This window comes from Chaetodon trifascialis, chromosome 9 (assembly GCF_039877785.1).
Source record: "Chaetodon trifascialis isolate fChaTrf1 chromosome 9, fChaTrf1.hap1, whole genome shotgun sequence".
Taxonomy (NCBI): domain Eukaryota; kingdom Metazoa; phylum Chordata; class Actinopteri; order Chaetodontiformes; family Chaetodontidae; genus Chaetodon; species Chaetodon trifascialis.
Genome location: NC_092064.1, coordinates 16,595,918 through 16,621,878, shown reverse-complemented (window position 1 = coordinate 16,621,878; position 25,961 = coordinate 16,595,918). Strand labels below are relative to the sequence as shown.

At 43.2% G+C, this 25,961-nt stretch overlaps 1 protein-coding gene across 4 annotated transcripts; it reads right to left on the bottom strand.

The window, feature by feature from the left end:
- Positions 1-111: 111 nt before the first annotated feature.
- vps53 (VPS53 subunit of GARP complex) lies at positions 112-25,961 on the bottom strand. 4 transcript variants are annotated; one of them, XM_070970439.1, is made up of 22 exons: positions 25,836-25,961; positions 25,375-25,455; positions 24,115-24,164; positions 23,952-24,018; positions 18,550-18,636; positions 18,000-18,115; positions 17,565-17,684; positions 15,171-15,249; positions 14,941-15,084; positions 14,704-14,846; positions 13,965-14,142; positions 13,272-13,370; positions 10,743-10,837; positions 9,429-9,671; positions 7,632-7,779; positions 7,233-7,315; positions 7,054-7,132; positions 6,610-6,758; positions 6,430-6,499; positions 6,068-6,205; positions 1,887-1,991; positions 112-1,378 (listed from the first exon to the last, which is right to left on the bottom strand). In XM_070970439.1, exons 1-22 carry the CDS (start codon positions 25,920-25,922, stop codon positions 1,211-1,213), a joined length of 2,529 nt encoding a protein of 842 aa, XP_070826540.1. In that variant the 5' UTR covers positions 25,923-25,961; the 3' UTR covers positions 112-1,210. The 4 variants fall into 4 exon arrangements, with proteins under 4 accessions (XP_070826540.1, XP_070826541.1, XP_070826542.1 ...); XM_070970440.1 differs by having other exon boundaries at positions 13,272-13,367; XM_070970441.1 differs by having other exon boundaries at positions 14,001-14,142.

The window sequence follows — 25,961 nt, the reverse complement described above, 5'->3', positions numbered from 1 at the left end:
TTGGACCCTGGTATATAAATAATAATAAAAAAAGGTTGATATTTTTCCCTGATATTGTGCATAATCTAAACTTAAGCAGCACACACCCATTTGATGAAGCACAAGGGAAAATTCTGTGGCAATGTTTTAATAGTGTTCAACAATTGCCTGTGTTAAATACAATTCAGACAATACAAACAAGTAACATTTTGTACCTGAAGGCAGGAATGTGTACACTGATGCACTGATAACCCTAACCCACATATGATCCACAAGGACCTGCTGAACTGAGAGGCATCAATGAGCAGCGCACTGACTTCAAAGAAGTTTTCTTTTCCTTCCAGAAACTGTGATGTACTCTTGCCATCACTGAGTACATGGGGGAGCACTTGGAAAATACAGAGAAAAGATTATTTTCCAAACTACACAGAAGTTTGCAATTTCGCTAAAGCAAAACCTTCTTTTCACGTCAGTGCAAAGGAAACAGAGGATTAAATTACCAAAGCACATTTTGGACTGACCGCACGCAGGTGTACTTATGTACACATACCCTGTTCTAATTTCCATGCCAAACTAGAAGGATTTCAAATGCCAAGACAAAGCCGGCCTCATGTCTGACTGAAGATGCGGATCCAAAGATCCTTTTTGTCTCAGACTTGGGGTCTCTCAACCCGGAGTCTGGGATTCATTTTGGGCCACCGTTCACAAAAACAATCCTGACACCTACAATTCATATCCATTTTAATTGGTGGCAGAGATGCATACAAAATTTCAACCCGGTGTTCCCCCCCGACTTCAAAACAGTTTGCTCAAACATCAACTTCAATTAAGATCATTCTGCCTGCAATCATCATAGATTAGACACGTCCCAGAGAAGCGTCCAGAAATTAGTTAACAGCACTACATTCGGGTCTTGCGAGTGTAAACACACTGTGCAAAGATGTACTAATGTTACAAAGCTCAGACATTAGTGTCATGAAAAGAAAAGGTGGGAGATTACAGTAGTAAATGACATGTGTAACAACAGCAAGCAGCAGTTGAGGAACGTTCTTCATAATCCAGCATCATCTTGGCTTCGTGTTACTGTCAGTCAGAAAATTCTGTCCACTTTTTTCTCGTTCTGTAATTCTCCATGATAACTGAATGGAGCACAATGAAGTCTTTGAGATGAATAACTTGCAAGAGAGGTGAAGACCATCCCATCCTGCGATTTCAGTGTGCGTATGTCTGTTCACAGTCTCTTCTTGATGAGCTTCTCAAGTTTGCGGATGCGGGAGGACTCCTGCTCAGGGGTGGGGGCACTGAAGGACAGAGAGGGGCCGTCGCCTCCGGAGGGTGGAGTGGGTAGTCTCTGCCTGAAGAGGTCCAGCATGCTGCTCTGTTCACTGCGCTTCAGACCCTTCACACACACACACACAACACAACACATCACATCACAAAGCATTAGAAAAGAGAAGCTAAGCTAGATGAGAGGCTAAACATCACCAGTAGATCTGTAAGTTCAGCATGAGGATGGAGCTGCCGGTTAGCTTAGCTTAACGAAAACACTGGAAGCAGTGTGAAACGGCTAGCCTGGCTCCATCCAAAGGCATCAAAATCCACACACTGGCGCCTCTAAAGACCACTAATTGGCACCTTTTATCTCATTTGCTTAATCTGTACCAAAAACCTACAGCTTGTGTTTTTAGCAGAGTTATGTGCACATGTTAATTAGTGAACTTTAGAGGTGCTTGCAGGCAGATTTTGTTTCCTTAAGACAGAGCTAGGCAAGCTGTCTGATAAGCTAAGCTAAACTAACTGGCTCCTAGATCCAACTCCATATTGAAGAAGCAGATACTGTGTGGGAGCTGCATCAATCACATCTTGAACTTTCCCTTTAAATCACTGCTAGAGTCAAACCAACTGACCTTCATGTCCAGAATCTTTTGGAAGGTCTCTGGATTCCCATCAGCCAGGAGCTTAATGTAGTTATCAACAAACACCACTGGTGGTTCATGTGGGGCCATCACCACCTGCGGAAAAAGTAGAGTTTAATGTTGGTTTCACCCCTCCCTCCTTTCCTGTGAACCATCATGGGACGACCCAAGAGATCTTTAAATGATCCCACATGGGGCAGCTAAGGCCCAAATGGGGGGGTTAGAACTGACAAAACCAAGCAGTTCTAGCTGCAAACAAAGTTGAGACTATGTTGCTATATTTAGGAGCCCACTCCTCACTCTTTTTTTCCCCTTTTACACACCAATTACCCCATGCTTGAGTGGGCAAGAATTAGATTCACCAGTAATTATTTTTGGAGTATAATGAGGCAAAAATAAGCATTACTCACGAGCAGGCAGAAAAGGCTTAATGGGGCACAAGTCTTTCAGGATTGGACTCTCTTAGTTGTTGTTGTTTTTTTTTTTTCAACAATAGAGGCTGGGTGGAAAACGTGGATCGGATAGCTTTTCTTGCAGCCGCTAAAGAGCAGGCAGACCAACACATGGCTGACAGACCCCCACCTCCTGTCTCATGCATACGCATGCACACAGGGATCATCTCACAAAATGTTTCTCTTTTCCTTCACTTCAAAAAAAAAAAAAAAAAGACCCTGTCTGCCCTTTCAGGCTTTACTCTTCTCTTTTGACTCAAGGTAAATATATATGAGAAGGTGAGCTGCACAGAGGAGGGAGAGAGGAGAGCAGGCATGAAAGGCTCAGGATCGTGTGGAATTCTTTGCTTTCTTACTGGCCTGACTGAGTGACTTACTTAGCAACTGTCCTGGAGCCAGGCCAAGGGAAAGGCCTGTAGGGACCTTGTAAAAAAGGGAAAGAAAGGGGGGAGAGGGAGTTTAAGAATGAAAACGGGCATAAAAAAGGGAGAGCAACAAAGTCAGGGGGGAACATTCAGGCTGAACAAGGGTGGTGGGGGAGGAGGAGGAGGAGGAAGAGGAGGAGGAGGGGGGTGGTCTGCCTTTTAAATTCTCCCCAGAAGAGAACTTCAGAGGTGGGAGAGAGAGCTGGAGCTATGCTGGGCTGGGCTGGAAGAGTGTGGAAAACAGCCACGTCTCACAGGCATCGAACCGGCCAGGAGAGGCCGTCTCAGACAGACAGAGCAGAACTGAGCACTGGCTCACCAAACAGGCAACACGAATATATTCATCTTTACCACTGAAAGCAAATTCTTTGACAGCTATATAGAGATTTAAGAGATGGGAAAACACAGTGATTACTCTCCCCTGTGAACAGTTTAAGGCTGCACTCATCGATACTTTTATAATAACAATGAATCAAATGACTGTGTTATGGGAAAGCCGTCGCTAGTGGTGATGAACCCAGAGAATTATCTCCAGATTTCCCCTCAGCGCTACTGTTTTAGCATCTTTCATCTCAATGTTTGGCTTTACGACACAGAACTTTATTGTTTTGGTTCAGCATTCCCGCGTTCTTCAGCGTGGCGGCTTTTTTGTTTTTTAGCAAACGAGCTCTGATGCACCCACTGTTCACTACCTGCCCTGAACCAAACAGCAGAGAAACAGTTAGCAACTAGCTGGAGGACACTGTGGAGAACTTGGCAGCTTAAGAGCCAGACGTTTTCCTCAAGTGTCAACACCACAAACTGCAAATAAATACTAATGTTAGTCCATGTTTCCTAGATGTGTAAAAAGGTAACTGTTCGCTAACACGTAAGAACTTTATAAGGTGATAATATGTCAATGTTGGGATTACAGCATGCTTCGCTGCTCCCGAGGGGGGCGGGGGGGGGATTAATGCTGCTTAAGGTCACACTACTTCACATCTATTTGTAACATCAACAAGATGGTTTTGATTAGTGTGAGATCATTAAATCAACTCCATAACACAAGATGACACAGCCTTCAGTTGTCCCAGGGAATCACAGTTTCTTGGTGGGGGTAAACCAGATTTAATTTCAAGCCCCTGCATCCCAGTGTGTAATTTAAAACTATTGTTGGAGCGAGACAGAGGGATTCTTGTACTAGCCTTCGTTTGAGGGGTTTGTCTTTCAGAAGTGTCATTCTCAGTCCAGGGTGGAAGCAATTACCTGTGAGGGACCTTGACGGTGCACAAAGTTGATGGATAAAATGCTGGCTTTAATACAAAAGCCTCTCTTTAATTTGTCTTTTCAAGGCCAAAAACTGCCACAGAGGCATTATTGCTATTTTTAAATTTTATTTGGACAGTATTTGTCTATCACTCCAACTATTACTAAGAGTTTTCTTCTATAGGATGTCTATTATCAGGTTTTTTTTCTTTTGCTATTTCTTATAGTATCAGATTTCCAGCCTCCTCAGTGATTGTTGTGTGTTCTGCTGTCACAGTAATGTATGCAAATCACTCAAGGGGCCTTCATGCAGTGTCAGCTACGTCTGTGGGAGCCATATAGATCACATTCCAGCTGAAGGGGCCCGCCGGCACTCAATTCCATTGAAAAAAAGGGAACAGACAGTAGTGGGCTGATGTGAATGCATTCTATAATTCCGTAATGCGAAAGCCCCTTTAATGTGTGGCAGATGAGTGGAAATTCATGTGTATACATTCAGGGCATTTTTCCAGGGAATAAAGACAGGCCTTACACAGGCCATATGGAAAAGTGTGCATCCCAGCAGAAAACAGTGAGAGGAGGCAATCAAATGTGAAATGGCGAGAGGGGTCTGTTAGACAGCCAATGTGTGAGACGACACAAAGGCAGCACGCCTGAAGGCCAGAGTCGAACATAGTGAATGAACTGAAAATATCTGCCGTCTGCCATTGACCCACTGTTTTTCACAGGGCAGCGCGATCAGAGCAGGTCATCCCAGCTACATCAAGACAGTCCAACCATGATAACTTCAGGAAGGAAAGCAGGACTCCTGGGAGGGAACTCAAAGGGCAGACAGGCGTGTACTCTGAGTGTGTGTGTGTGTGTGTGTGTGTGTGTGTGTGTGTGTGTGTGTGTGCATTTCTGTACACTCCAGGGACAGTTAATTAGGGTGGGGTTAATCTATGGCAGTCGCATACCAGTGTCCTCCAGGGTCACATAAGGTAATTCTGAGGCAACTGGCTCAACCCTGTGTTTGCTCTCTCACTGAAAACAAAAATCCAACATACATCATGTCATACTGCACATGTGACTGTGTTTTCGTGAGTAGACGCATGGCTGCATGCATTTACTAACTGACTCGCTCACACCTTTCCACTGGCTCAAGGTCAACCACATACCGTGTTTAAAGAATATGTGTGTGTGTCTCATGTTGGCCCGTCTCTCACTCATTAAACCAGTAGCGCATGAGCTCCGTTCCTATCCCCTCCCTACCTCGTGTGAGGTGGCGTATTTTATGGAAACATGCTCATAAAGTGCTATTGTGAGTGGGGTTAAAGACACAATTAAAGGGTTATTCTGGCCAAAAATAAACTGTAAGTAGATAATCTGCTTGAGTGACTCAAGACAAACATTTTAATACTGACTAGCCAGTCAAACCACAAACATTCAAATGGCTGCTCAGTCTATTGTTGCTTCTAACGACGAAACCTCAATCAGTGGAAAAAGCACTTAGCTGCAGGTTGTGCCCGACTGTTCTTGGTCAAGCAACACCAAAGCTAATGTTTAACTGGATATGTCAGAGTTTCAACATTGGATCTGTGCAACGGCAAACAAGAGATGAAGAAAAGTCATTCAGACTACACTTGAACAAGAGTCTCTATCTCAGGTTCCGAGCCTTTAAAGGTCAGAAACTGAAGCTTCGGTTGTAAAAATGACCAGCATGAATTGAGCCACCCAAGTTATATGTCATAAAATCTCAATTGTCCCATAAAGATTGAGCTGCTCTGATAATATGTTTAAGTTGAGCTCTTTTGTATTTAGAGTTGAACTCAGGTTCCAATTAAAGCCCATCGGTAAAAAGATGCAGGCGCTCATTCTGAGTTTATGTGTGAAAGGTAAACTGTTTAAATTGATCTCTACTGGCCTTAGGAGCAAGGTTGACTTTCTTTCTAAGATTTATCTGAGGAAAGTTTGGCTCTGCGCTTCGACAGTTTTGTCCCTGAAAGCTGTCTGAATAGAGCTGCTCTGGTGTCTAATCTGCATTAATGAGACATATCCCCTCCCTCCTCACCTTCAGGATCATCTCTGCACGGGTCATGCCTTTCACCACTATCTTAGTGTAGCTGGCAGGTGCCTTGCGGAGCACCTGGGAGCCTATGGAGGGTAGATCCAGCAAGACCGTCTTCAGGGAGTGCGTGTCAAGGAGGAGCTGGTGGAGTAGGATACACAAGTCAGCAACTCAGGCATTAAAAACCAGTTATTTAAGGTTAAGCAAGTATACCAGTGCACATAAGGAAAGTGCAGCATGAATTTTCTGATGTAACAATCATGAAATAGCGACCATACATGAATGGCTTAAAATGGGCTTAAGATGATGACACACAATGCAGCTCAAACAAAGCTTTAGGACAGATTAGCATAAATTAAACTTACTTGTTCAGCTCCCACCATGCTGATAGGTTTACATCTGAACAGGTGGTTGATAAATTTGGGAATGAAAGAACTGAGGAGAAGAAAGAAATGACAAATGTGTCAACTTGAGAAACCTTTAATCACAGCTTATGGGTAGAACAATGATGTGTGTGAATGTGAGTGTGTGTGAGTTTATTTTACTTTGTGAACTTGATGCAGAATTGTGTGAAGTATTTGCGTGTGGAGGCCAGATTGTCTCTGATGATGGGCACGTTTTGCTTAATGTGCATGATGATAGACGTCACATAAGGACTCTGGTCCCCCACATGCTCCACACTCTGCCACGGCATCTGAGAGAGAGGGAGACAGGCAGAGGGGGGGCGGGAGGTTTAGCATCAGACGCTACACACAAGTAGAGTTAAAACATGATATCATCAGGCTTATGTGGATATTTTCAGGTTCTTGGCAAAGAGACATTCACAAAACCACCAGGAAGTGTGTAATACCACCAAATGTTTTAAGGGCAAAAATCTGATCTTTTAACCTGTTTAATGAATGGAAAGGGTATTGGATTCCAATAATCTATAAACTATATCAGCTAAATGTGTGCGTGTGTGTGTGTGTGTGTGTGTGTGTGTGTGTAACCTTGCTCATAGCTGTGAGAGCAGGGTCACAGGCAGCATCGAGATCTTGAACGAGTAGCTGGATACTGTTTGAGATGACGCTGAGAAAACATGAAAGTACATAATGGCCGCCATTAAAACAAACTCTTCACATAATATAAAAGAAGCTCTTTTTCACAAAGAGAAAGATGGCTGACTTACGTGCTGAAAGTATCCATCTCCCCAGTCAAATTAATTCTCTCCACCAGGATTTTATCTACTTTCTCCTTTAGCTTCTCTTCCAACTGGAAAGCACACAAACACAAACACAAAACTCATAAAAGGCTTCATGACTTAGAGTGCATCCTTTCAAATGTGTGCCTGTCTATTTCCTGGAATACTGGTTTAAAATTGCTGAATGTGTGTTGCAAAAAAAAAAAAAAAAAATCCAGCAGGGATGAAATCTTACAGGTTGTGTTGTAATCACAACGGCCACTGTCAGTTCCCTTAAACACTGATGAAACACAGGTCAAACATCCAGTAACAGCTCCGTGATAGGCATCTCTTATGCTCCCATGCATGTGTGTGTGTGTGTGTGTGTGTGTGTGTGTGTGTGCATGCCTGTTGTGTGGTAGCCAGGCAGTACTCTGCAGTGCTGAGGATGCTGCAGATCAAGCAGAGCTCGTCCACAGTGAACTTTGCAGCTTCTGAGCCTTCCTTCTCCTTTAGCAGACTGCTGATGGTAAGACCCCCACTGTTACTGTTGGATCTGGACAGAGAGACAGAGGGGTTAACGGCGGGGGAAAAACACTGATATCTGAGTCTGCTAAGAACTAACATTTAGCTGGTTTATAGTGTTCGTACTTGTGATAAGACATCTATCAATTCCTGAACACTGGCTGATGTGGACCCCCTTTGCTACGGAGCTTAAAGAAAACGCTGTGTGGAACTCGTCTTTTTAAACCACAGGTAAAGACGCTTTTAGTAACTGAGACACAACAGACAACATAACTACAAGCAGACGCAAATGTCAGGATGCTGCGCCAGTGGCGGCCCAGTCATTAATAAACGTCATAACAGAGACGTGGGTAAAACCACAACATACTGAAGTTCGAGCTCCTGTCGAGGGCCCCCTTCAAAACCTCACAAAACCAATTCACAGCACACCACGTTGGACGGCCGTGTCTGCGTGTGTCTGGGAGTGTGCACACTTGCAAAACATTTGAGTGCATCTCTGAACAATTTCTGTAAACGGCTCTGAATATGGTATACATTAGTCAGCGAGTGCAAGTGTGTAATTAGCACGCATGCATATCTGAGACAGAAACAGAGCACCTCTGTGTGTGTATGTGAGTGTGTGTGTGTGTGTGTGCGCACACCACAGCCCAGCGATGACTTCTAATGTGGCCAATGAGCCAGAGATGTTTTTGCTGGTAGCATATTAGGCTTTGCCACAACATAACCAACTCCAGATCCCTCATAGCGTGCCATCCCAATCCATCAAACCCAGCGAGGACTGAAGACATTAAGTTTCAAACTAAAACTCCTAAACAGCCCCATCACCGTACCAAAAGAATGAAGAAATACGAGCGTGACATGCTTATTTGTGAAAATTTGATCCTGAAAAAAAGCTGTTTGTGTTACTGCCCAGAAAATTGAATGATTCTTGTGGATGGAAACGGTTGAAATACTAATGAAACTAGTGAGTGAACACTATGAGATTTACTCTAAATACACAGAAGTGGTGTTCACTGTGATTAAGGAACATGTCACCCAGTGCAGCGATGCGGCTGAGGGTGTGTTTTCAACAGTTTCTGGAAAACAGATGAGGTCGATGGCTCAGTGGAATACACACAAACACACACACACATACATAACTTGTTTGTAGCATTAATTCATCGTTGGCTTTGGCCTTTTAATGGTAATTGCTCAAAATAAGAAAAACTAGATTACTGCCATACTTAGACTTCAATATCGTCTTCTGTTAGAATAATATTTAGAAAAGGTCACAGATTAGATAAGTCAGATTTTCTACTGAGACTCTAACTTTTGTATTCCAAGAGAGAAATTGAGGGTTTTCCCTGTCACTTCAAATCAGTCAGGCTGTCTTAGAGCCAGCATCTACTGGCCCTTAAGTATTAAGCCGCTTCCATATTGGCTTCAGCAGCTGCCATAGAGAAGACTGTTGAAGCCAATGTGAAAGTGGTTTAATACTGAAGCCGTCAGATTTGACAATGTCAGTAAAAAGTACAATTAGTGTCAATTTAGCACCTTGTAGCAATGTCATGCTGGTGCTTACCTTTCATTTCTACACTGACTGTCTATTTGTTTTAATTCTAGTATGGGACGAAGTTCAATCAAAGAAAACCAAAAGTAAATTTAGTACTATGCCAAGAGTATAACTTGAGCCAGTCTTACTTAGGCAGGTTTCCAGAGAGGATCTTCCAAGCGTACTCTCTCAGGAATTTCTGGAAGATGGTTGTGAGGGCAATCATTGGTTCTCCAGTGCTCAGTTGGGAGCACTGCACCATGCACTTCTTGTAATAGACAAAGAGGTCAGCACAGCTGGGCAGGACCGCTCCGCCCTCCTCCGTGCCTGCCTTGGGTGGGCCTTGTGCTCGGAAGTCAGCCACAAACCGGTCAATCAGTTCGCCCAGGTTCCTGCAAATGCCCGAAAATGTACAGCCAAACCCACACAGGTTCAGACACAGACACACACGGTTGAATTAGTGGCACATGAGAGGAATTAAATGAATCAAATAAAAACATTTAAACTGTAAAAACATGCAATTGGTTGCTAACCCCAATAAATAAATAAAAGGATAAAATAACAGGCACACAGACAGAGAGCCAGATGGATAAATAGGTGAAAATAATCCAAGCATATCAAAATCCTCAGTACTACAGTCAACAGGTCCACAGTCAGTTGGTGTGGCCCAGTCCTACTGAATCTTGGAAATAAAGCCAAGAACAAAACAAGCAGGCCACTGTTCTCTCCTGCAATGTCCCACTGGAGACAAGCTGATCTGGCCTGTTTAAGGCCTCTGGACTGAGCTGAAATGAGGCTGTAGCTGCAGAATAGGTCAATCCTGTTCCCTTGGACAGACAAACAGCATTTAACGCTCTGGAGAGCCAAAAGCCAGGGGCTGCATGCAAGTACAGCAGTCCCAGAACTGTGTTCAATTTCAGGAGCCTTCACCATGACTGGGACAGGGGAGGGATGGATGGAGGAGAAGTGAAGGATGGTGGGAGGTGAAAAATAAAGCAGGAGGAAAACCAAAAGAGAGAGCGCGAGGAAAGGGAGAAAAGTCTAAAATAAAGAACACGAGATTGAGATGAAGAAAGGAGGAATGAAACAAAAGCTGAACAGAGAGAAAGAGACAAGGGAAGGGGTACCGAGCAGAGAAAAATAAAGAGGTGGGAATGAAAACAGGCAGATCTGCTGTGGCAGCACTTATTCAACCTCCCTCTCTCTTTCTCTCTGCGTCTGTGGTCGTGCAGCTAATGGGAAACATTTCTGCCACAGTGGAGACAGAGGCATGTACAGGAACAAGGGGTGGAAAGACAGAAGAGGCAATGAAGTAGAATGGGAGGTGGGGGATCTGATTGATGAGGGGGCAGTGGAAAAAGGATGCATGAGCCAGCTTTACACACAACCTGCTCCTGATTCTGGGTCTGTGTACCATGACCCAGTTTGGCCCTGTCTGGCTTGTATAAGTGTGTGTTGCTCACTTGTCTTGGGACTCGATGTAGACATACAGATGTGGTTCAAAGCACTTGGAGACAATGCCGTGGAAAGGGTTGTCCGGAGCTTTCGGCTTCCTGGGCTAAAACAATACAGGCAAAACGAGGAATTAGTGAAATAACAGGTTTTAGTTGCAGCTCCTCTGAGCACCAATCAGTGAATTTATGTTTTGCTTCCCACTTAGCGAGCAAAGGTAAATGTCAAAAACACCGAACACAGAAACAGTTTTCATAGATACGGCCTTGTGGGAAACTCTACATTTGATACAGCGCCACGTGAAACGTGTTAGAAAATGAAGCAATTGACTTTCCAAGCATAAAATACACTCAGCCACCACTTTATTAGGTCTACCTAGCTGTAACTGATGCAGTCCAATACAACAGGCTCGCAATAAATCCTACGTTCAAGAAGGTAGTAACGTTCAGTTTTTGTTGAAATTGCTTTAAAGAGGTGCGGATTCAACTTTATGGTCATTTTGGAGGCTGCAGTTTGTGGTTCTGTTGAACTTGTGTTATACTGAGAGGTATTTCTAAGATCATTGAAGGGCTGCTATATCAGAGTGGAGTAGTTTTACCTCAGTGTTCAAAATGGATTGTATCTACAAAAAGTGTTTTGACCAATTACCCAAAATGATTGGTCTTATTCTTGATTATTCAAGCAACAGACTGCTCAATTCTTGGTCAAGTTATTGCTTAGTTAATGCCTGGTGCACACTGAAGGATTTTCAGATTAAGTGATTTTGGAAATGAGACTGCAGACATAATGGCAGATTTAACCAATTTATAATATTTTATTACATATTTGTGATTTCAGAGTAGTGATTCTGGGGACTTGGAATCTCACAGAAACCTCCCAGTCGTATGCAAATAGCGTTTTACATCATTATGTTTACGTTTGGTTAGCACTGCTAGGTCATGTGACAGAAAGGTACAAATAATTCAATAATGAGCTGCTGTTGTGCTGTTTGCATTTCAAAGTTACGACCGCTGAAAGGAAAATAAGCGGTGCTTTCAAAAATATCGCGTTATTAACGCGTTAATGCAAATCAATTTTAACGGCGTCATTTTTTTTATGGCGAGATTAACGCTTTATAAGCTTTATAAGCTGTGGCCAATGCAAGTAACGTTACAAAAACTACAGGATCCAATTGTAAAATGGAAACAAAAATAGGCACGCCCCACGCACGGATTTGGTCTTGCCTGCTCGCTAGCTGTAAATGAGTAGGTGGGCGGTTTTTCAAGCGCGAAATGCTGAAATGGATGCGAACAAGATTCTAAATGGAAGGTTTAGTTTCAAAAAGTTGCCAGATGGGTCGACTGACGAGACCAAAGTTATCTGTGTGTATTGTCGGTGTGAACTAAATTATCACCGCAGCACATCCAGTCTGAAATACCACTTGATGGCCAAACACAAGGCAAATGCAAATACTTCGCCACCTCCTTGTCAAAACCAGGCGACAATGGATGGCTTTCGACAGAGGCATATGGATACCGCAACTAAGAACAAGCTTACTGCAGCCATAGCCAAGTAATGTTCATTGTTTCTGGAGAGAAATAAGACGCTGGGTTGATAAACCTCTGGTGAATAAACAGAAGAGCATCATAGTCTGACTGCTTGTATGTTCAAAGGAAACTTAAGAAATGAAAGTTTAAGCCATGGTTTAACTGCACTATAGGCTGAATCCTAGTTTACAATGATGTGCACTTCGATGTGTAACTTTATTTTGTATCACCCTGTTTTGATCAAAAAAATAAATACTTGGTTACAAAAAAGCCCCTTCAACAACCCTTTCTAAGGGGCTTTTTTGTAACCAAGTATTTTTTTTTTCATCTGTTTATTGACAGTGTTAAATTGTGTGAGATTTGATTCAGTCAAATGTGAATGACTGCTCAAAGTGAGAATGTTAGTGTGAAATATAACACTACACATTGTTTTCAATAAAAAACATTTGCACAAAGCAAGCCTATCCACTTTTCCATGTTGGTAAGAGTATTAAAACGATAATTAATGGGACATTTAGAATAAAGAAAAATGTGCGATTAATTTGCAATTAATCGCGAGTTAACTATGACATTCATGAGATTAATCACGATTACATATTTTAATTGATTGACAGCACTAAAAATAAGCTCACTACACAAGATCAGAACTGTCTTAATCTGGTATTTGACACATCATTCATGGAGACTTTATCGCCACCTACAGGCCCACCATGCTTTTTGCGTTCTTGTGTGTGGACATATTTTATAAAAGTAAAGTTGAGTGGATTTTTTCTCTAAAAATATCCATATATGTACGGTCAAAGCCTCAAGGAAGAATATTCAAATAAAGCTGCTACACTACTGTTCCACTTGCCAATGCATTGTCATGAGCAAATGAGTCATCTTGCCTTTAAAGGGTGCACTTTAGAAAAAGAAAGATGGCCTAAAGAAAGCTCCACATCAGAGGAAGCAACATCTAACAGTCCCTTTATGTAGCAGAACAAGTCAGATGGGGGTCATACCAGGTGAACTCACCTTAGCCAGATCCTCGTCCTTCTCTGTGCCCACATCCTCCCCTGGCTCATCCTCCAGGAAGGGGTTAGTGGGGTCCAGTGGGCTCTCTGGCCTCTTCTGCTATAAAAACACAGATAAAACTTTCTTTTTTTCTATTGCACAATTATTAGAGCATCAAAAGGGATTTGACTGCCACTAAGGGATCCATGCCAACAACGCTCTTGACTAACAGAACTGCTTCTGTAATCATTACAAACTCCTTCAAAATTAAGCCCAGATTTCATCACTTTCTTCCATCTTTATGTAGATCATTTCGTGGGAGGCTTTGATGAAACTGCACCTCCAATTAGAAAATTCCACTCAACCAAATCCCTGATTGAATTACAGAACTCAACAGGCATGTGTGTAAACTGAGCTGAAGACAAAAGGCCTCTGTCTAGCCTCCATACTGTAGCATCAGTTCTGAACAAGCTTGGCCTAGTTGTGCTCTGACAATAATCATAATCTGTCCATTCTCTGTGTATCACTTTCACCTCCAGACACCAACATGACCTGGATTAAGAGGTATCTTAAAGATGAGACACCAAGAGTACCTCTTTGTGCATTTGTATAACACAACAAACTACACAAGAGCAGTTTCACACAAGTTTGCACAAACACAAGCAAACAATATCTTTCAGCTTGAATCATTTAAAGCAGCTGGAGTCAACAGACCTGCATGCGCTGTGTGTCTGTGTGTGCTTTTCTCACTCCAGGTATATCCGTCAAGGTGCATCCTGTGAAGCGTTTGGCCAGAAGACCTTCGAAGTTTGTGGTCCTCTGAATGGCAAACAGAAGCAGCTTCACCTCAATCTCCTTCGCCCGTGTTCGCATCACTTTGGCGAGCTCCACCCTGAAGAACATAAAAAAAAAAAAATTGAGAAAATCGCCTTGAACTTCTACACTTTGACATCCCAAAATGTTTCAAATGATCCTTGTTAGTACATGACTGTAGTACTACATCTGATCGTTTCGCAAAAACATGTCTCGTCAGGCTTTTTTTTCTGATGACACGACTACAATTTCTCCCAGATTTTTATTTATTGTTAGCTGCAGCTGAAAGGAACACACAAACAGAGCGCCACTTTTTCTTCTCGAGTGTAGTTGAGGGGAAAGAGCGAGAAGTGGGGACAGTAGGTCACTGCTCATGTAGGCCACCTACGTCAACAGGACTGAAAGTGCAGACTCACACCAGGCACGCCAAGCCAGTGTGGCTTACTTCATGATGCAGACAAGACCCACAAGCAATTTCTCAATTTCTGCCTTTTTAATTTAATTACGTTCAACCTCTTTTTCTTTTCTTCTCTTTTCTTGGGGATGGAGAGACAGCATAAAATATCCATTAAATAGGCTAAAGCCACATTTGAAATGCTTGCTCCTGGATGGGATTTTAGACTGTATGTTGTGTGTTTACCTGGTGATGTGGCAGAACTCCACAGCGATGCGCTCCGTCATGCACCACTCCTCAGGAAACATGCGTCCATACTTCTCCTCATAGTCAAGCAGCTGCCGTTTGATCCAGGCGTAGCGGCGATCGATCTTGTCCAGCCATGCAACCTGAGCAACAGGTGGGAGGATGCTTTTTTATTAAATACCTTAATCCCACTTTAGATATGATCTCGTTCATCATGGAGTTCAAACTCTTACTCACATCTTGGTTTTCCTGGAATAATACCAGGTACTCTGAGAGGTGCTGCCGGATGAACTTTTTGATGATCTCCTGTTTGATGCGTGGGTCCAGCACATTGGCCACCAGACAGGCATCTCTCAGCACGTTACTGGGGCCACCTGGTCTCTGGAGAGATTGTGAAATAAAAGTTTGACATCAAGTTTTCTCAAGAGGGACAAGACAAGAACATTAGAACAATACATCATATTTACCTTGGAGCCCTGAGAGGGGAAGGCTTCTTCAAAATCTGCCAGGATCTGAGTCCCCAACTCACTCTGCGCTGCCTTTACTCTATACAGGACAAAAAACAATCACACTGAATGATTCATTGTTTTCTCAATCAGACAAACATACTCGAATAGTGACAATTTCATGTGGAAGCGTCCAATATAAAACAGATTTTAAATATTTTGTCTCAACCACTGTGACAACGACCCTTGAAAAGCTAAAAGATACCTTCTTTAATTACTGTCGGTGGATTGCAGAGAAAAACACCAAAAACATCAATGATGGCTTTAAAGTGCTCTTCTCCAATATTTGGTTTGTTCATTTGTTTGTCTATCAGTACACACCTGTGCAGGTTTCTTCATGTGCATGCATCATGCAGTGCATTTTCTATAAACGTGAACAAGCTGGTTTCTGGTCAGTAAAGCAAACAACAAAGACATGTGACAGGAAACGTTTACATAATGAGATTTGCTGGAGAAAATCTGAGTCTGTAGCCTCCTCAGAGAGTCTGTGTGCTCCAGAAGGCCTCCAGGCTGGGTTAGCCCAGGACAGCACCCAGAGCCATGACAATCAGCCAGAATAAACACAAGAGGGTAGGGAGATAGTATCACAGATGGATGGCAACTGAACCAGTAGCCTTCATGTAAAGTGTCCGTTCCTGGCTAAATGTGCAACTGTCCCCCTCTGTCTGGTGGGTCTGGTCAGAATGAGTCAGCTGTTTCATCACACTGAGACCAAGCTGTCAGCAGAGACTCATATCGCAATATCGCTAGAAATAATGGCAACATGATTTTTAAAAAAAATATCCTTCAGCCTTAGTGCAAAACAGACAAACACGTCTCGCTGCATGAAGCGACAATGAGGAAAAGGCTAATTAAAACAATTAGCAAAGTTGATGGTGTTCAAAAGCGAACGCCGCACTGACTCGACTTAGTCACGCTTCAAAGCAACGTCAGAACAAAAGGCTAATTTCTCCCACTGGCTGAAAGAAGTAAAGGCAGGAACAGAGAAGTGACAGATGGTGCCTATAATGTGCATTCAGCCTGTAACTTTTCACATGCTTCGAAAAACATTCAATTTATCTTTAAATATAGTCAGATTACACTTTACTGATTTAAAACTGAGCTGCAATTCTGCTTTAATTCAGAAGCCTTTTAACTATCTTGCTATTATGAAGTTGCCAGAAATGGTTGGACTGTACAAATAACAATGACAGGTAAAAGGTTTAGCTTGTTGCTGTAAACATCTCTGAGCTCGTTTTCCTCCTGGCTGTAATTTGGCTAATCCTCATCTGATCCTCCATCTATATGCACTGCCTTTGTTTGTCTTAAATACTACTTGCATCTGTCTGTTGTCTGCTTCTGCTATCTTATTGCGGTGGCTGATGCATTAGATCTTGATTCTGTCTATTAACCCTTTTCGTCCAGCTGTCTGCCCTGTCTTCATATATTCCCCTTCCCCATGTCTCTCCTATCATCTGTTTCTCCAGCAGAGTCACTTCTTCCACGCAGCTGTTATTTGGTATGAACACTGTCTGCCACACCTCAGTCAAAACAGCACAGAAGGTCACGCTTTTTGTGTTTTGCTTTAGGGGATCAGCACTACTTTGAACCTGAACATAAACTTGGCTGATGTGTCCCTAACTGATTCTGGTATTCTTGGAAAATAACAGCAAAAATGGAAATTTAATCAGTCAGAGCTGTGGGAAACAACAGCGTAACAATGCGCTTTGTTCTCTGTGTGTAAATCTCTGTGAGTGCTTGTGTGTTTCAACAAAAGGCCACATCCAGATATTGAAACGACTCTGTCCAGAGCGAGAAACATTACTAAATGTACCAGTGTACAACAACTCATAGGCATGTTGCAAGCATGAAAAACAATCCCGAGCACAAAATTTAATAAATGTATCTTCCACACACACGAGTGGGAGCACAGAAACAGAGACACAGACACACCCTCAGAAAAGCATGCGTCTTATCTCCCACAATGGAAGAAATTCTGGCATAACAGGGCACTATTCAATGGGTTTCCTTCCTGTGTGGGACTGAGCATGTATGTGTGTGAATATCTGCATAAACAGGATGTAATACGCAAAACACCTCCAGCCAAATACTGTAACCACTCCTTTCAACAGTTCATCTGAAGAGCTGTGGAATATTTCAGCTGTATGAAGAGACAGAGCTCTGAACTGGCTACTGGAAACGAGCTGCTCGCCACACAGTGAGCTGGAGCGAAGCACTGAACACAAAAGACAGAAAGAAATAACCTCATGTAAGCTCACACATCACAGCGAGTGAGTGTGCATGTGTGTGTGTGTGTGTGTGTGTGTGTGTGTGTGTGTGTGTGTGTGTGTGTGTGTGTGTGCGCATATTAGTTACCTCTCAGACAGCTGTCTGATCTGGGGTATGCCCATGTACTTGTGGAAATGTTCGAGCACGTTGACCACTCCCTGCAGCAGGTTGGCCACCTCGCCGTACTGCCTCCTCCGTGTCATGGCTCTGGAACGCACATGAACGATTTCTATTATATCAAAAATATCCATCTTTATATTTTCTATACCTACGCCACACACCTCTGTGAACATGTTCATCCATATCATTGGAGCATCAAGCTAGTTGTATATCTCTTACAACTGTCATTTCAGTCATACTGCTTTGGTCTGGCGGCAACTAGTCCTTTATCCTAAAATTAAGTGCACGTGTCACAACCACAAAATCTTGGAACAATTCCAAATGCTTCATTTCGGTCAAATAAGCTTTAGGGTAAACTGTCTGGGTCTTTTGGTCTCATCTGTTGAATGCGATTGTACCCACTCCAAAGAGTCAACACCCCCTGCCAACATATGCAGGTGGTTGAGGGTGGTGATGGATGTCGTGAGGTGGCGCTTGGCATGGTCCAGCTGCTTTATGTCCCTCGTTATCTCCTTGACCTGTAGAGGGAGAGGAACGAGACAGACACGTTGGTGAGACAGGAAAGGAAATGAAAATGTGTAAGAGAGGTCCATTGGTGATAGGAAAAAGAGAAATAGACCAAGATGTAGGACGCGCCTGCTGGTTTGAGAAATAATCGTTCCTACGTGCCTTCTGAGGGAGGGTCTGCTGGTTCCCCCCAATCCTTTCCCTACTCACCCAGCCTACTGGCCTTCCTCTGACTCTCACTGACACACACACTTGTAACAGACACATGGAAGCTGCATTACCTCGACTTTAAATAACTCTCCCCACTGTCCTCTATTGTAACAGAAGGATACAGGCTGTATCTCCACTGTGCTCAGGCCGTATCCCTGCTAAGCTTCAACAAGCCACCTTTGTGTGTGTGTGTGTGTGTGTGTGTGTGTGTGTGTGTGTGTGTGTGTGTACGTACCATTTGTTCAGACTTCTCTGCCTTGTCCTTGATGTCTTTGATTTTGCCAAAGAGCTGCTGGATGGCTATCTGGGCCTCTTCCAAAGCCTACACAAAGCAAACAGGGCAATATGATACATATAATACATCAACTGCTGTACAACGACCACTGGCAAAGTGTGCACGTCTGAATTTTTGGGAGTGGGCAACACTACGAATCAATGGGCAGAAATTTGGGAGTTCAGCTCAACCTGCACCTGAGCATGTCAGAATCACGCCTGAAGCACAAAAAGCAGCAGGAATTGAAGGAAACATGAAAACCGCACAGACCAAAACCTTGAGAGGAGCGCAGGGGTGAGAAACCTCTCACACAGCTACCTCTCAGAAAGCTGTCACACAGCTCGAGTGAGTGGAGGTTTTCTACCTGTTGGTCTGGTCAGTCAGTAGAGCAATGATGAGTCAAACAGCACAGACATGAGATCTTTCTTTCTTACTCGACCTTCATACACCAACTTACACTGTTGTGTGCCTGAAGTGTGAGTGAGTCAACATAACAAATGCACATCTAGGTGCCTTCTGGTGTCAGAAATGTTACAAATGCAACAAAAGGGACAGTCTGGATTTCCTTTTATCCACAAGATCATAGAAAAAAAAACATGGAGACTTTCAGCGATTATTCTGCTTTTAATCACCTGATACATAAAACATCAACTTCCCTCTAGAGTTCCTTAGAAAAAACTGTGCTACACTTGTAATAATACTTGAGGAGAACAGCAGTGCGTGGAATAACGTTTCCAGGGATTTTTTTTTTATCCACTCTCACCACTGGCTTTGGTTCATGTGAAAAATGATCCTGCTTATGCCCGTTCCCAGTTCTAAACAGGGGGAAGGGGGGTGGGTCAATGCCAAAAAGACTAATTGGCTGTCTAATTGATGAGCTATCTAGTTATCTGACATGGAGAGGTCTTAGGTTGACACAAGAGCCATGAGGCTAATCTCTGCATAAAGGCTGTCACTATAAAGAGATTATTAGCAGTTTAAACAGCCTATAAAGCCAGAGCGGATTAGATAACACTACACAGTTACAATTGTAAGATAGTTAACGTGCTATTCTAATATTTCCCCATCATCTGACATTGCAGCTGTTCTTTGATGTTCCCAAACAGAGATTGTGCTCCGACATCTGATGCCAAGGTAATTGGCTTCTCTTGGCTCAATGCTGTGGCGGCACTGCCACACAGCTTTGACTCTCCTCACGCACACACACGCACGCGCACACACGCACACACACACGCACACACACACACACACACATGCACACAAGGAATGCTAACAGCCGGCACCAGCTGTGCAAGGAATTTACCACTTTTACAAGCACCTCTAAGAGACAGCGAGTGAGCAAACACACAAAAACTGTGCATGTGCGCACGCACGCACACACACACACACACACACACACACACACACACACACACACACACACACACACACACACACACACACACACACACACACACACACACACACATAAATACACCTTTCACTGACAGCAGAGGATTAATTTTCCTTGAATGCAGTCAAAGTACAGTGTCGAAGAGACACGGTCAAAATCCAGACAGCGCCATATGACCAGGTCGTAAAACCACAACAAACCCATGTGACATTCAACCCTCAGAGGGCAGTTTCAACCTGAGCTAAAATTTCATCTACTCTGCGTAATATGATTTTATGCCAAGACAGTCTGCTGTGGAGGAAAGAGAGAAGAACCCTTCTTCAATCAAGATGAGCAAAAGCTGACTCGCCTGCATGCACCCTCCTTCTTTTTGTGCTTCAAACACTCCTTTGGCTGTTAGGTGATTGGATAAATGAAGTGGAAAAAAAAATGAAGGCAGGTTAAGTGATTACTCTTTGATCTGAGGGTGAGGAGGAAGGGAGTACCACTGAATCTTTAAAGAGGTTCCCTGGAGGAGTTCTTGAGCAAACAAAGTGCATGCAAACGAGGCCAGAACCTTGAAGGCTGCAATTGTCGCTCATGGAGACTCAGCTGAGTTGATCTGGCTCGCTTCCTGGCACTCATTTCCTGTATTTAGCCTTGAGGAAAGCAGAGAGAGAGACCACTGCCCAGAAGGCGCCTCCGTGCCCGAGATGTTATCTGCTCTCACACAAACACGCACATGTAGGCTAGTGTATCCCTAGCATGCAATAAGCTGCACATGCTCCATGGCACACACAGGCGAGGACTTTTCAAAGCTTGAACAGGGTCGGGACGCACTTCACTCCTCCCTCTGACATATTAAATGGCACTTATGAGTTCAGGGCCAAATACAATAAATCAGATCAACCTAACAGAGTTATTTTAACGGCTGGAACATTGCCTGAGCACAATGCGTCATATAAACGCTTTTAGGGCGACAATTTGGAGAGAAGAGGGTTTCACTTAACAGAATGAAGTGTAGCTCCGGAAGTGCTTTGTGCAAAATCACTCCTCGAGTTAAAACATTGTTTTGTCTTTTCTAATGCATCCTGTTATAAATAGCGATGTGCTGCTGTGCTGTTACAACGCTTGTCCTTGATTGTTTTGTTTCCTCTTCATTTTCAGTCCTGGAAAACGATATAACGCTTTGGCACAGTTGTTGTTTGCAGATAACGCAACAGTCAGATTTAATAGGCTGCACTGGACAAGTCACTAATCATAATTGAGCCACAGACTGATAGAATCTGCAGAGAGTGTGACCCAGATTTCTTTCAAAGACACGCAAATGCAGAAAACAGAAAATTACAAGCACTGCAAAAGTAGAAATTAGGAGACAGAAGCAAGAAAATGATAGCTAAGAGGGTACAAGACAGAGCTCTGAGAAGATGAAAGCATGGAAACTAAAACAAGCGGAGAACGGCTTTTTCTGGGTTCACATTCAATATTTACATTAATGTCGATTCTATAGGAAGACCACCCGACACTGTGTTTTCTAATGCAGCCCCCTCAACACCACAGTGGACACATAAAGAGCAAACACTGTCTCACACACACACACACGCACGCACGCACGCACGCACGCACGCACGCACGCACGCACGCACGCACGCACGCACGCACGCACGCACGCACGCACACTCTCTGTGTGTGAGGCTCTACTTGCTGTTTGCTTGGTTGGCAACCTGGCATTTGCATTTTTCTTCCTGTGTGTGTGTGTGTGTGTGTGTGTGTGACCAGGTATTTATCATGTTGTGGGGACAAAAATCTGTTTACACGGTCACATTGTGGGGACTGACCTCCCTTATGGGGACAAAATGCAGGTCCCCTTAATGTAAATCATTAAATTTTAGGGTGCAGAGTGAGGATAGAGTTACGGGTTAGGTAAGGTTAGATTAGGTACAGGATTAGTGTGTCTATACCCCTGTGCACAGAAACTCTCTATGGCAAAAAAATGTTACTCAGCCATCAGCGAACAGGAACATGAATGGCAGGCAGTAACTCAGAACAAATGTTTGTTCTCATTAATGAGATTCTCCAACTCAGACTTCCACAAATAGATTTCAGCCAGAGCGCTTTCAGATCCTTCATTTCCATTAAATAAAGAACAAATGCAAATCAAGCTACGATATTGAGCTCGGCTGGCTGTTGAGCAGGTGTGCATGCCGTATCCGAATCGCCGTCGTAGGCAGGCGAGAACGCCGTGTGTGGTAGGAAACTCTGTGCTGGCAGACTGGTCAGGAGATTCCCACAATCTGCCCACAGTCTTCAGCACTTTCGCAAATAGCGTCTGTTGTATGTTGAGCACATGGAATCACGCAGGTTAGAAGGATTAGTCTGGATTGGCCTGAAATGAGCCACACATGAGCACTGTTATAGTTTCTGGTTAATGACAGAGTTCATGTCTTTATAATTGAGGCTGTCTCTCTGCCACTGGACACCATGTATTACAGTCAATCATACTGACACCAGTTTAGCTTGTGGGGCTGTGTGTGCATGCATCTGTGTTCATGTGATGCATGTGATTCAGTGGAAGTGCATGTGCAAACACAATATGGATTCATGGCATATTAAGCTAAATTACATTAAAGTACAGTATATACCAAGCATTGATGTTATGGATTCATCATGGCACCATGAGTTGCCCAGTAACACAGCCTTCAACACACTAAATATCAGCTCTATTAGTCGCCAGGGTCTGACCAGACAGTCACATTTCCATACTCTCAGTCCTGCAGCATATTACTGTCTGACTCCCTACAGAAAAAAAACACAGGGGAAATCATTCCCCAGACCTCTCTCTCTCTCTCTCTCTCTCTCTCTCTCTCTCTCTCTCTCTCTCTCTCTCTCTCTCTCTCTCTCTCTCCCCAGTCTTGCTCTCTCCGTCCTTCACCGTAAATGTAACCACCTTGGGTTTAAACCCGGGGATTGCATTTAGCTCAGTGAGTGAGCTCAGTCAACAGCAGAACTGACTAAACTGCTGATCTTGTTGATTTTATTGTATTGCTGCCTTTATGTCTCAATCGCCATCTTGAAATGAACACCTCTCCATCTTTCCGTCTGCAGAAAGCATTTTCCCTCTGGAAATGTTGGAATGGCACTGTGGGGGTTGGAAAAACAAACTAAAATTATTGTGTGTGACTGTGTAATGTTATTGGTCTGGAGGGGATTTAGAGCGTTTCCGCTACCAAACGGTAGCTAACAGTGAAAGACGGGGCCACCAGGCCAGACACCCTGACGACAACGCACACCTAATCATGTCAACTGGTCAGAGCAAACATGGCTCACCCATCAGGTGTCACGTTCCCTTTAAGCCGCAACTCCTCGACAGAGCAAGGAGCTGGATTAAATCAGCAGGGGCTGTTCTTTCCCGTCATGCTCCCACAAGAAAAGGCAACGACTCAAAAGCCTGGGTTTAAAAGAAATTTAAGTATTTACATACGGGAATCTCTTTCCCAGACGTGTTTTCCGTAAAGAGGGGCAGTTTGAGCAGTGGGAATGGTTCTGAGTCATCTTGTCCTTTTCCATGGAAGCAATGTGAAGAGAGGAAAGAGCAGGCGAGTGGGAAGAACATGTTTTTTGGGTTTGGGAGCAACCTATGGCAACTTTCTAATTTCAGAAGAAGGATGCTATTTTGAACTCCGTAAGTGATCAACAGGCCCAGTGGTGTGTATGTACATTTTGCAAATGTGGTTGTTAATCTTCCCCATTAGATCATACAAAGTCTACACGCTATGATTCTAGGACTGATTTTCTATCTTAGACCAACACACATCAATCAACCTTTGTAACAATGAATGCTTCTATAAAAACAAAGGTCTTCTTTTAAACTTAAATCAATTTTTTCCAGCCATATCGCCAGATAGATGATAAAATTGATTTACAAAAAAAGGACATATTTGAAAGCCAAAGCACTGCAGTCTCTCTCTCTGTGACCTGTAGTTCAACTCACCTGTCTGCCATCCTGGCCCACGTTGGTCTGGCCTCGCACCACTGTCCTAATATTGTCATCCAGGCGCCTATCAAATGTGGCCAAAAAAGGTACCTGGTCACTTAGAGGGTAAAATACAAACAAAAAGAAGAAATGTATTATGAAGTCACCGACATGAACTCACCTAATCTTCAGACGAATCTTGTTTACCACATCATCGATGTTAGCCAAAGACTGTGGAAACAGAAAACAGGAAATTAGGAAAACATGAGGCAACCTTTCGTCATACATCCAAAAAAATCCTAATATTTGACTTGAAATTGTCACTTGCAGCTGTCTGGGAGGCCAACAAGCCACAAACTGTGTGTACAGGGGAGTGGGATGGATTATCCCCACACACATACTCTTTTCTATGAGTGATAACCTTTATTTTATCATTCTGTTGCCTTAACCTGCCATTTCATGTGTTGTGCTGTCGATCTAATATTCTACTCAAACTACCTCTGAACAGACCTACATACTTTGAAGCATTTAATGCATTTGTGTTTAGATCTGCATGTCAAATACAGGGCAGGTGCAACCCCTCACCTGCTGAATGAAATAGACGAAACCCAGTTAAGTGAAAATGCATGCACACGACTCAGAGCACTTCTGCAGGACAGGAGCACAAACTATAGAGTTACAGTGACCCCTCATGGAGACAGAGTATACACAGGCCTGTATGTTGATGAACTATAACTATATTTAAGATACAGTGAAATATATTACTTTAGCATTCACAATACACACACACGGTCACATGCATATAAGCACACATGTACATTCACAATGACAGACATCAACACCTGTGTATCAGTGCATATGCTGTCACGTGCAGTGGTGTTGTGTTGTCATAGATATGAACTGATTGATAGTCTGATTTTAAAAGCCTAATGAAGGTTGATTTTAGTTAGACACCGTGTATACAGCACATTGCATCTGTTACATTAATTTTCCCTTCGTTAAAATTGTTACTTGCACCTGTTAAATAAAACAACATACATGATGGTTCATGCACACACAAATTCCAATCTAAGTAACTTATTTGCTTTATTAAGTACATAAAGTATTTCATCAACCAAATTATCAAGAGGCAATTTTTCATGCAAGACATATTGACATGTCAGAATAATAAAAACACTGGCATAATAAACACAATAATGATGAATAAATTGCTCGTGCTGGATGACTGTCACACTCTCATGACTTACTGAATCAGGACCATAAGCGATACCTATGCTTTTCATACTGTGACAAGTCAAAATGTCTGAAAAGAGCCTCTTCTTTTCATGTTTTTTCAGTTCTGTAGTTACAAATCAATCCACTTGTGCCACACCAAAACGGACATCAGCATGCATGTCACCAGGGTAAGTCTGACTGCAGATCCCGTGTCACTGCACCTCACCTGCTCGGTGGGGAACAGTGTGTTGATGTACTCCACAGCATTGAAGTCTGCTCTGTCCAGTGGGTCTTGGCTGGGGAAAACCTTGTGCACAAAAGACAAATGACGATCAGTCGGAAAGTCACGGCCGCTCAGTAATATTTGATGATGTATTGGGATCATTTCAACATGCAACATGCCAATCATTACTGACAAACAGCACATTTATGTTGTTAAACGAGTCGCAGGTGATGTCCACGTCATGTCTTGTTAACATTACACTAGGACTGACAAACATTTCTGCAAACTAAACACTATTAAATAGTGTTTCATTACATCTAGCGGTCGTAATACAGCAGTGTCACATCTAGTAACCCTCCCCTGTTAATAGCCTGCTAGCAGCTGGTCGTGTGTTAGCAAGACGAACAACAACGTTTAAAAAAAAAGAACAAAAAACTATAATATTAACAAGTTCAACCCTCTACCTGTTCAATGGCTAGCTGCACCTCCGGGGTTAGATGCAAAATAGCCTCCAAATCCTCAGCAAACTCAAATTCTTCCTCCTCCATCATTGTCAAAACAAAACCGAAGACCTCTCCGGCAAAACACTT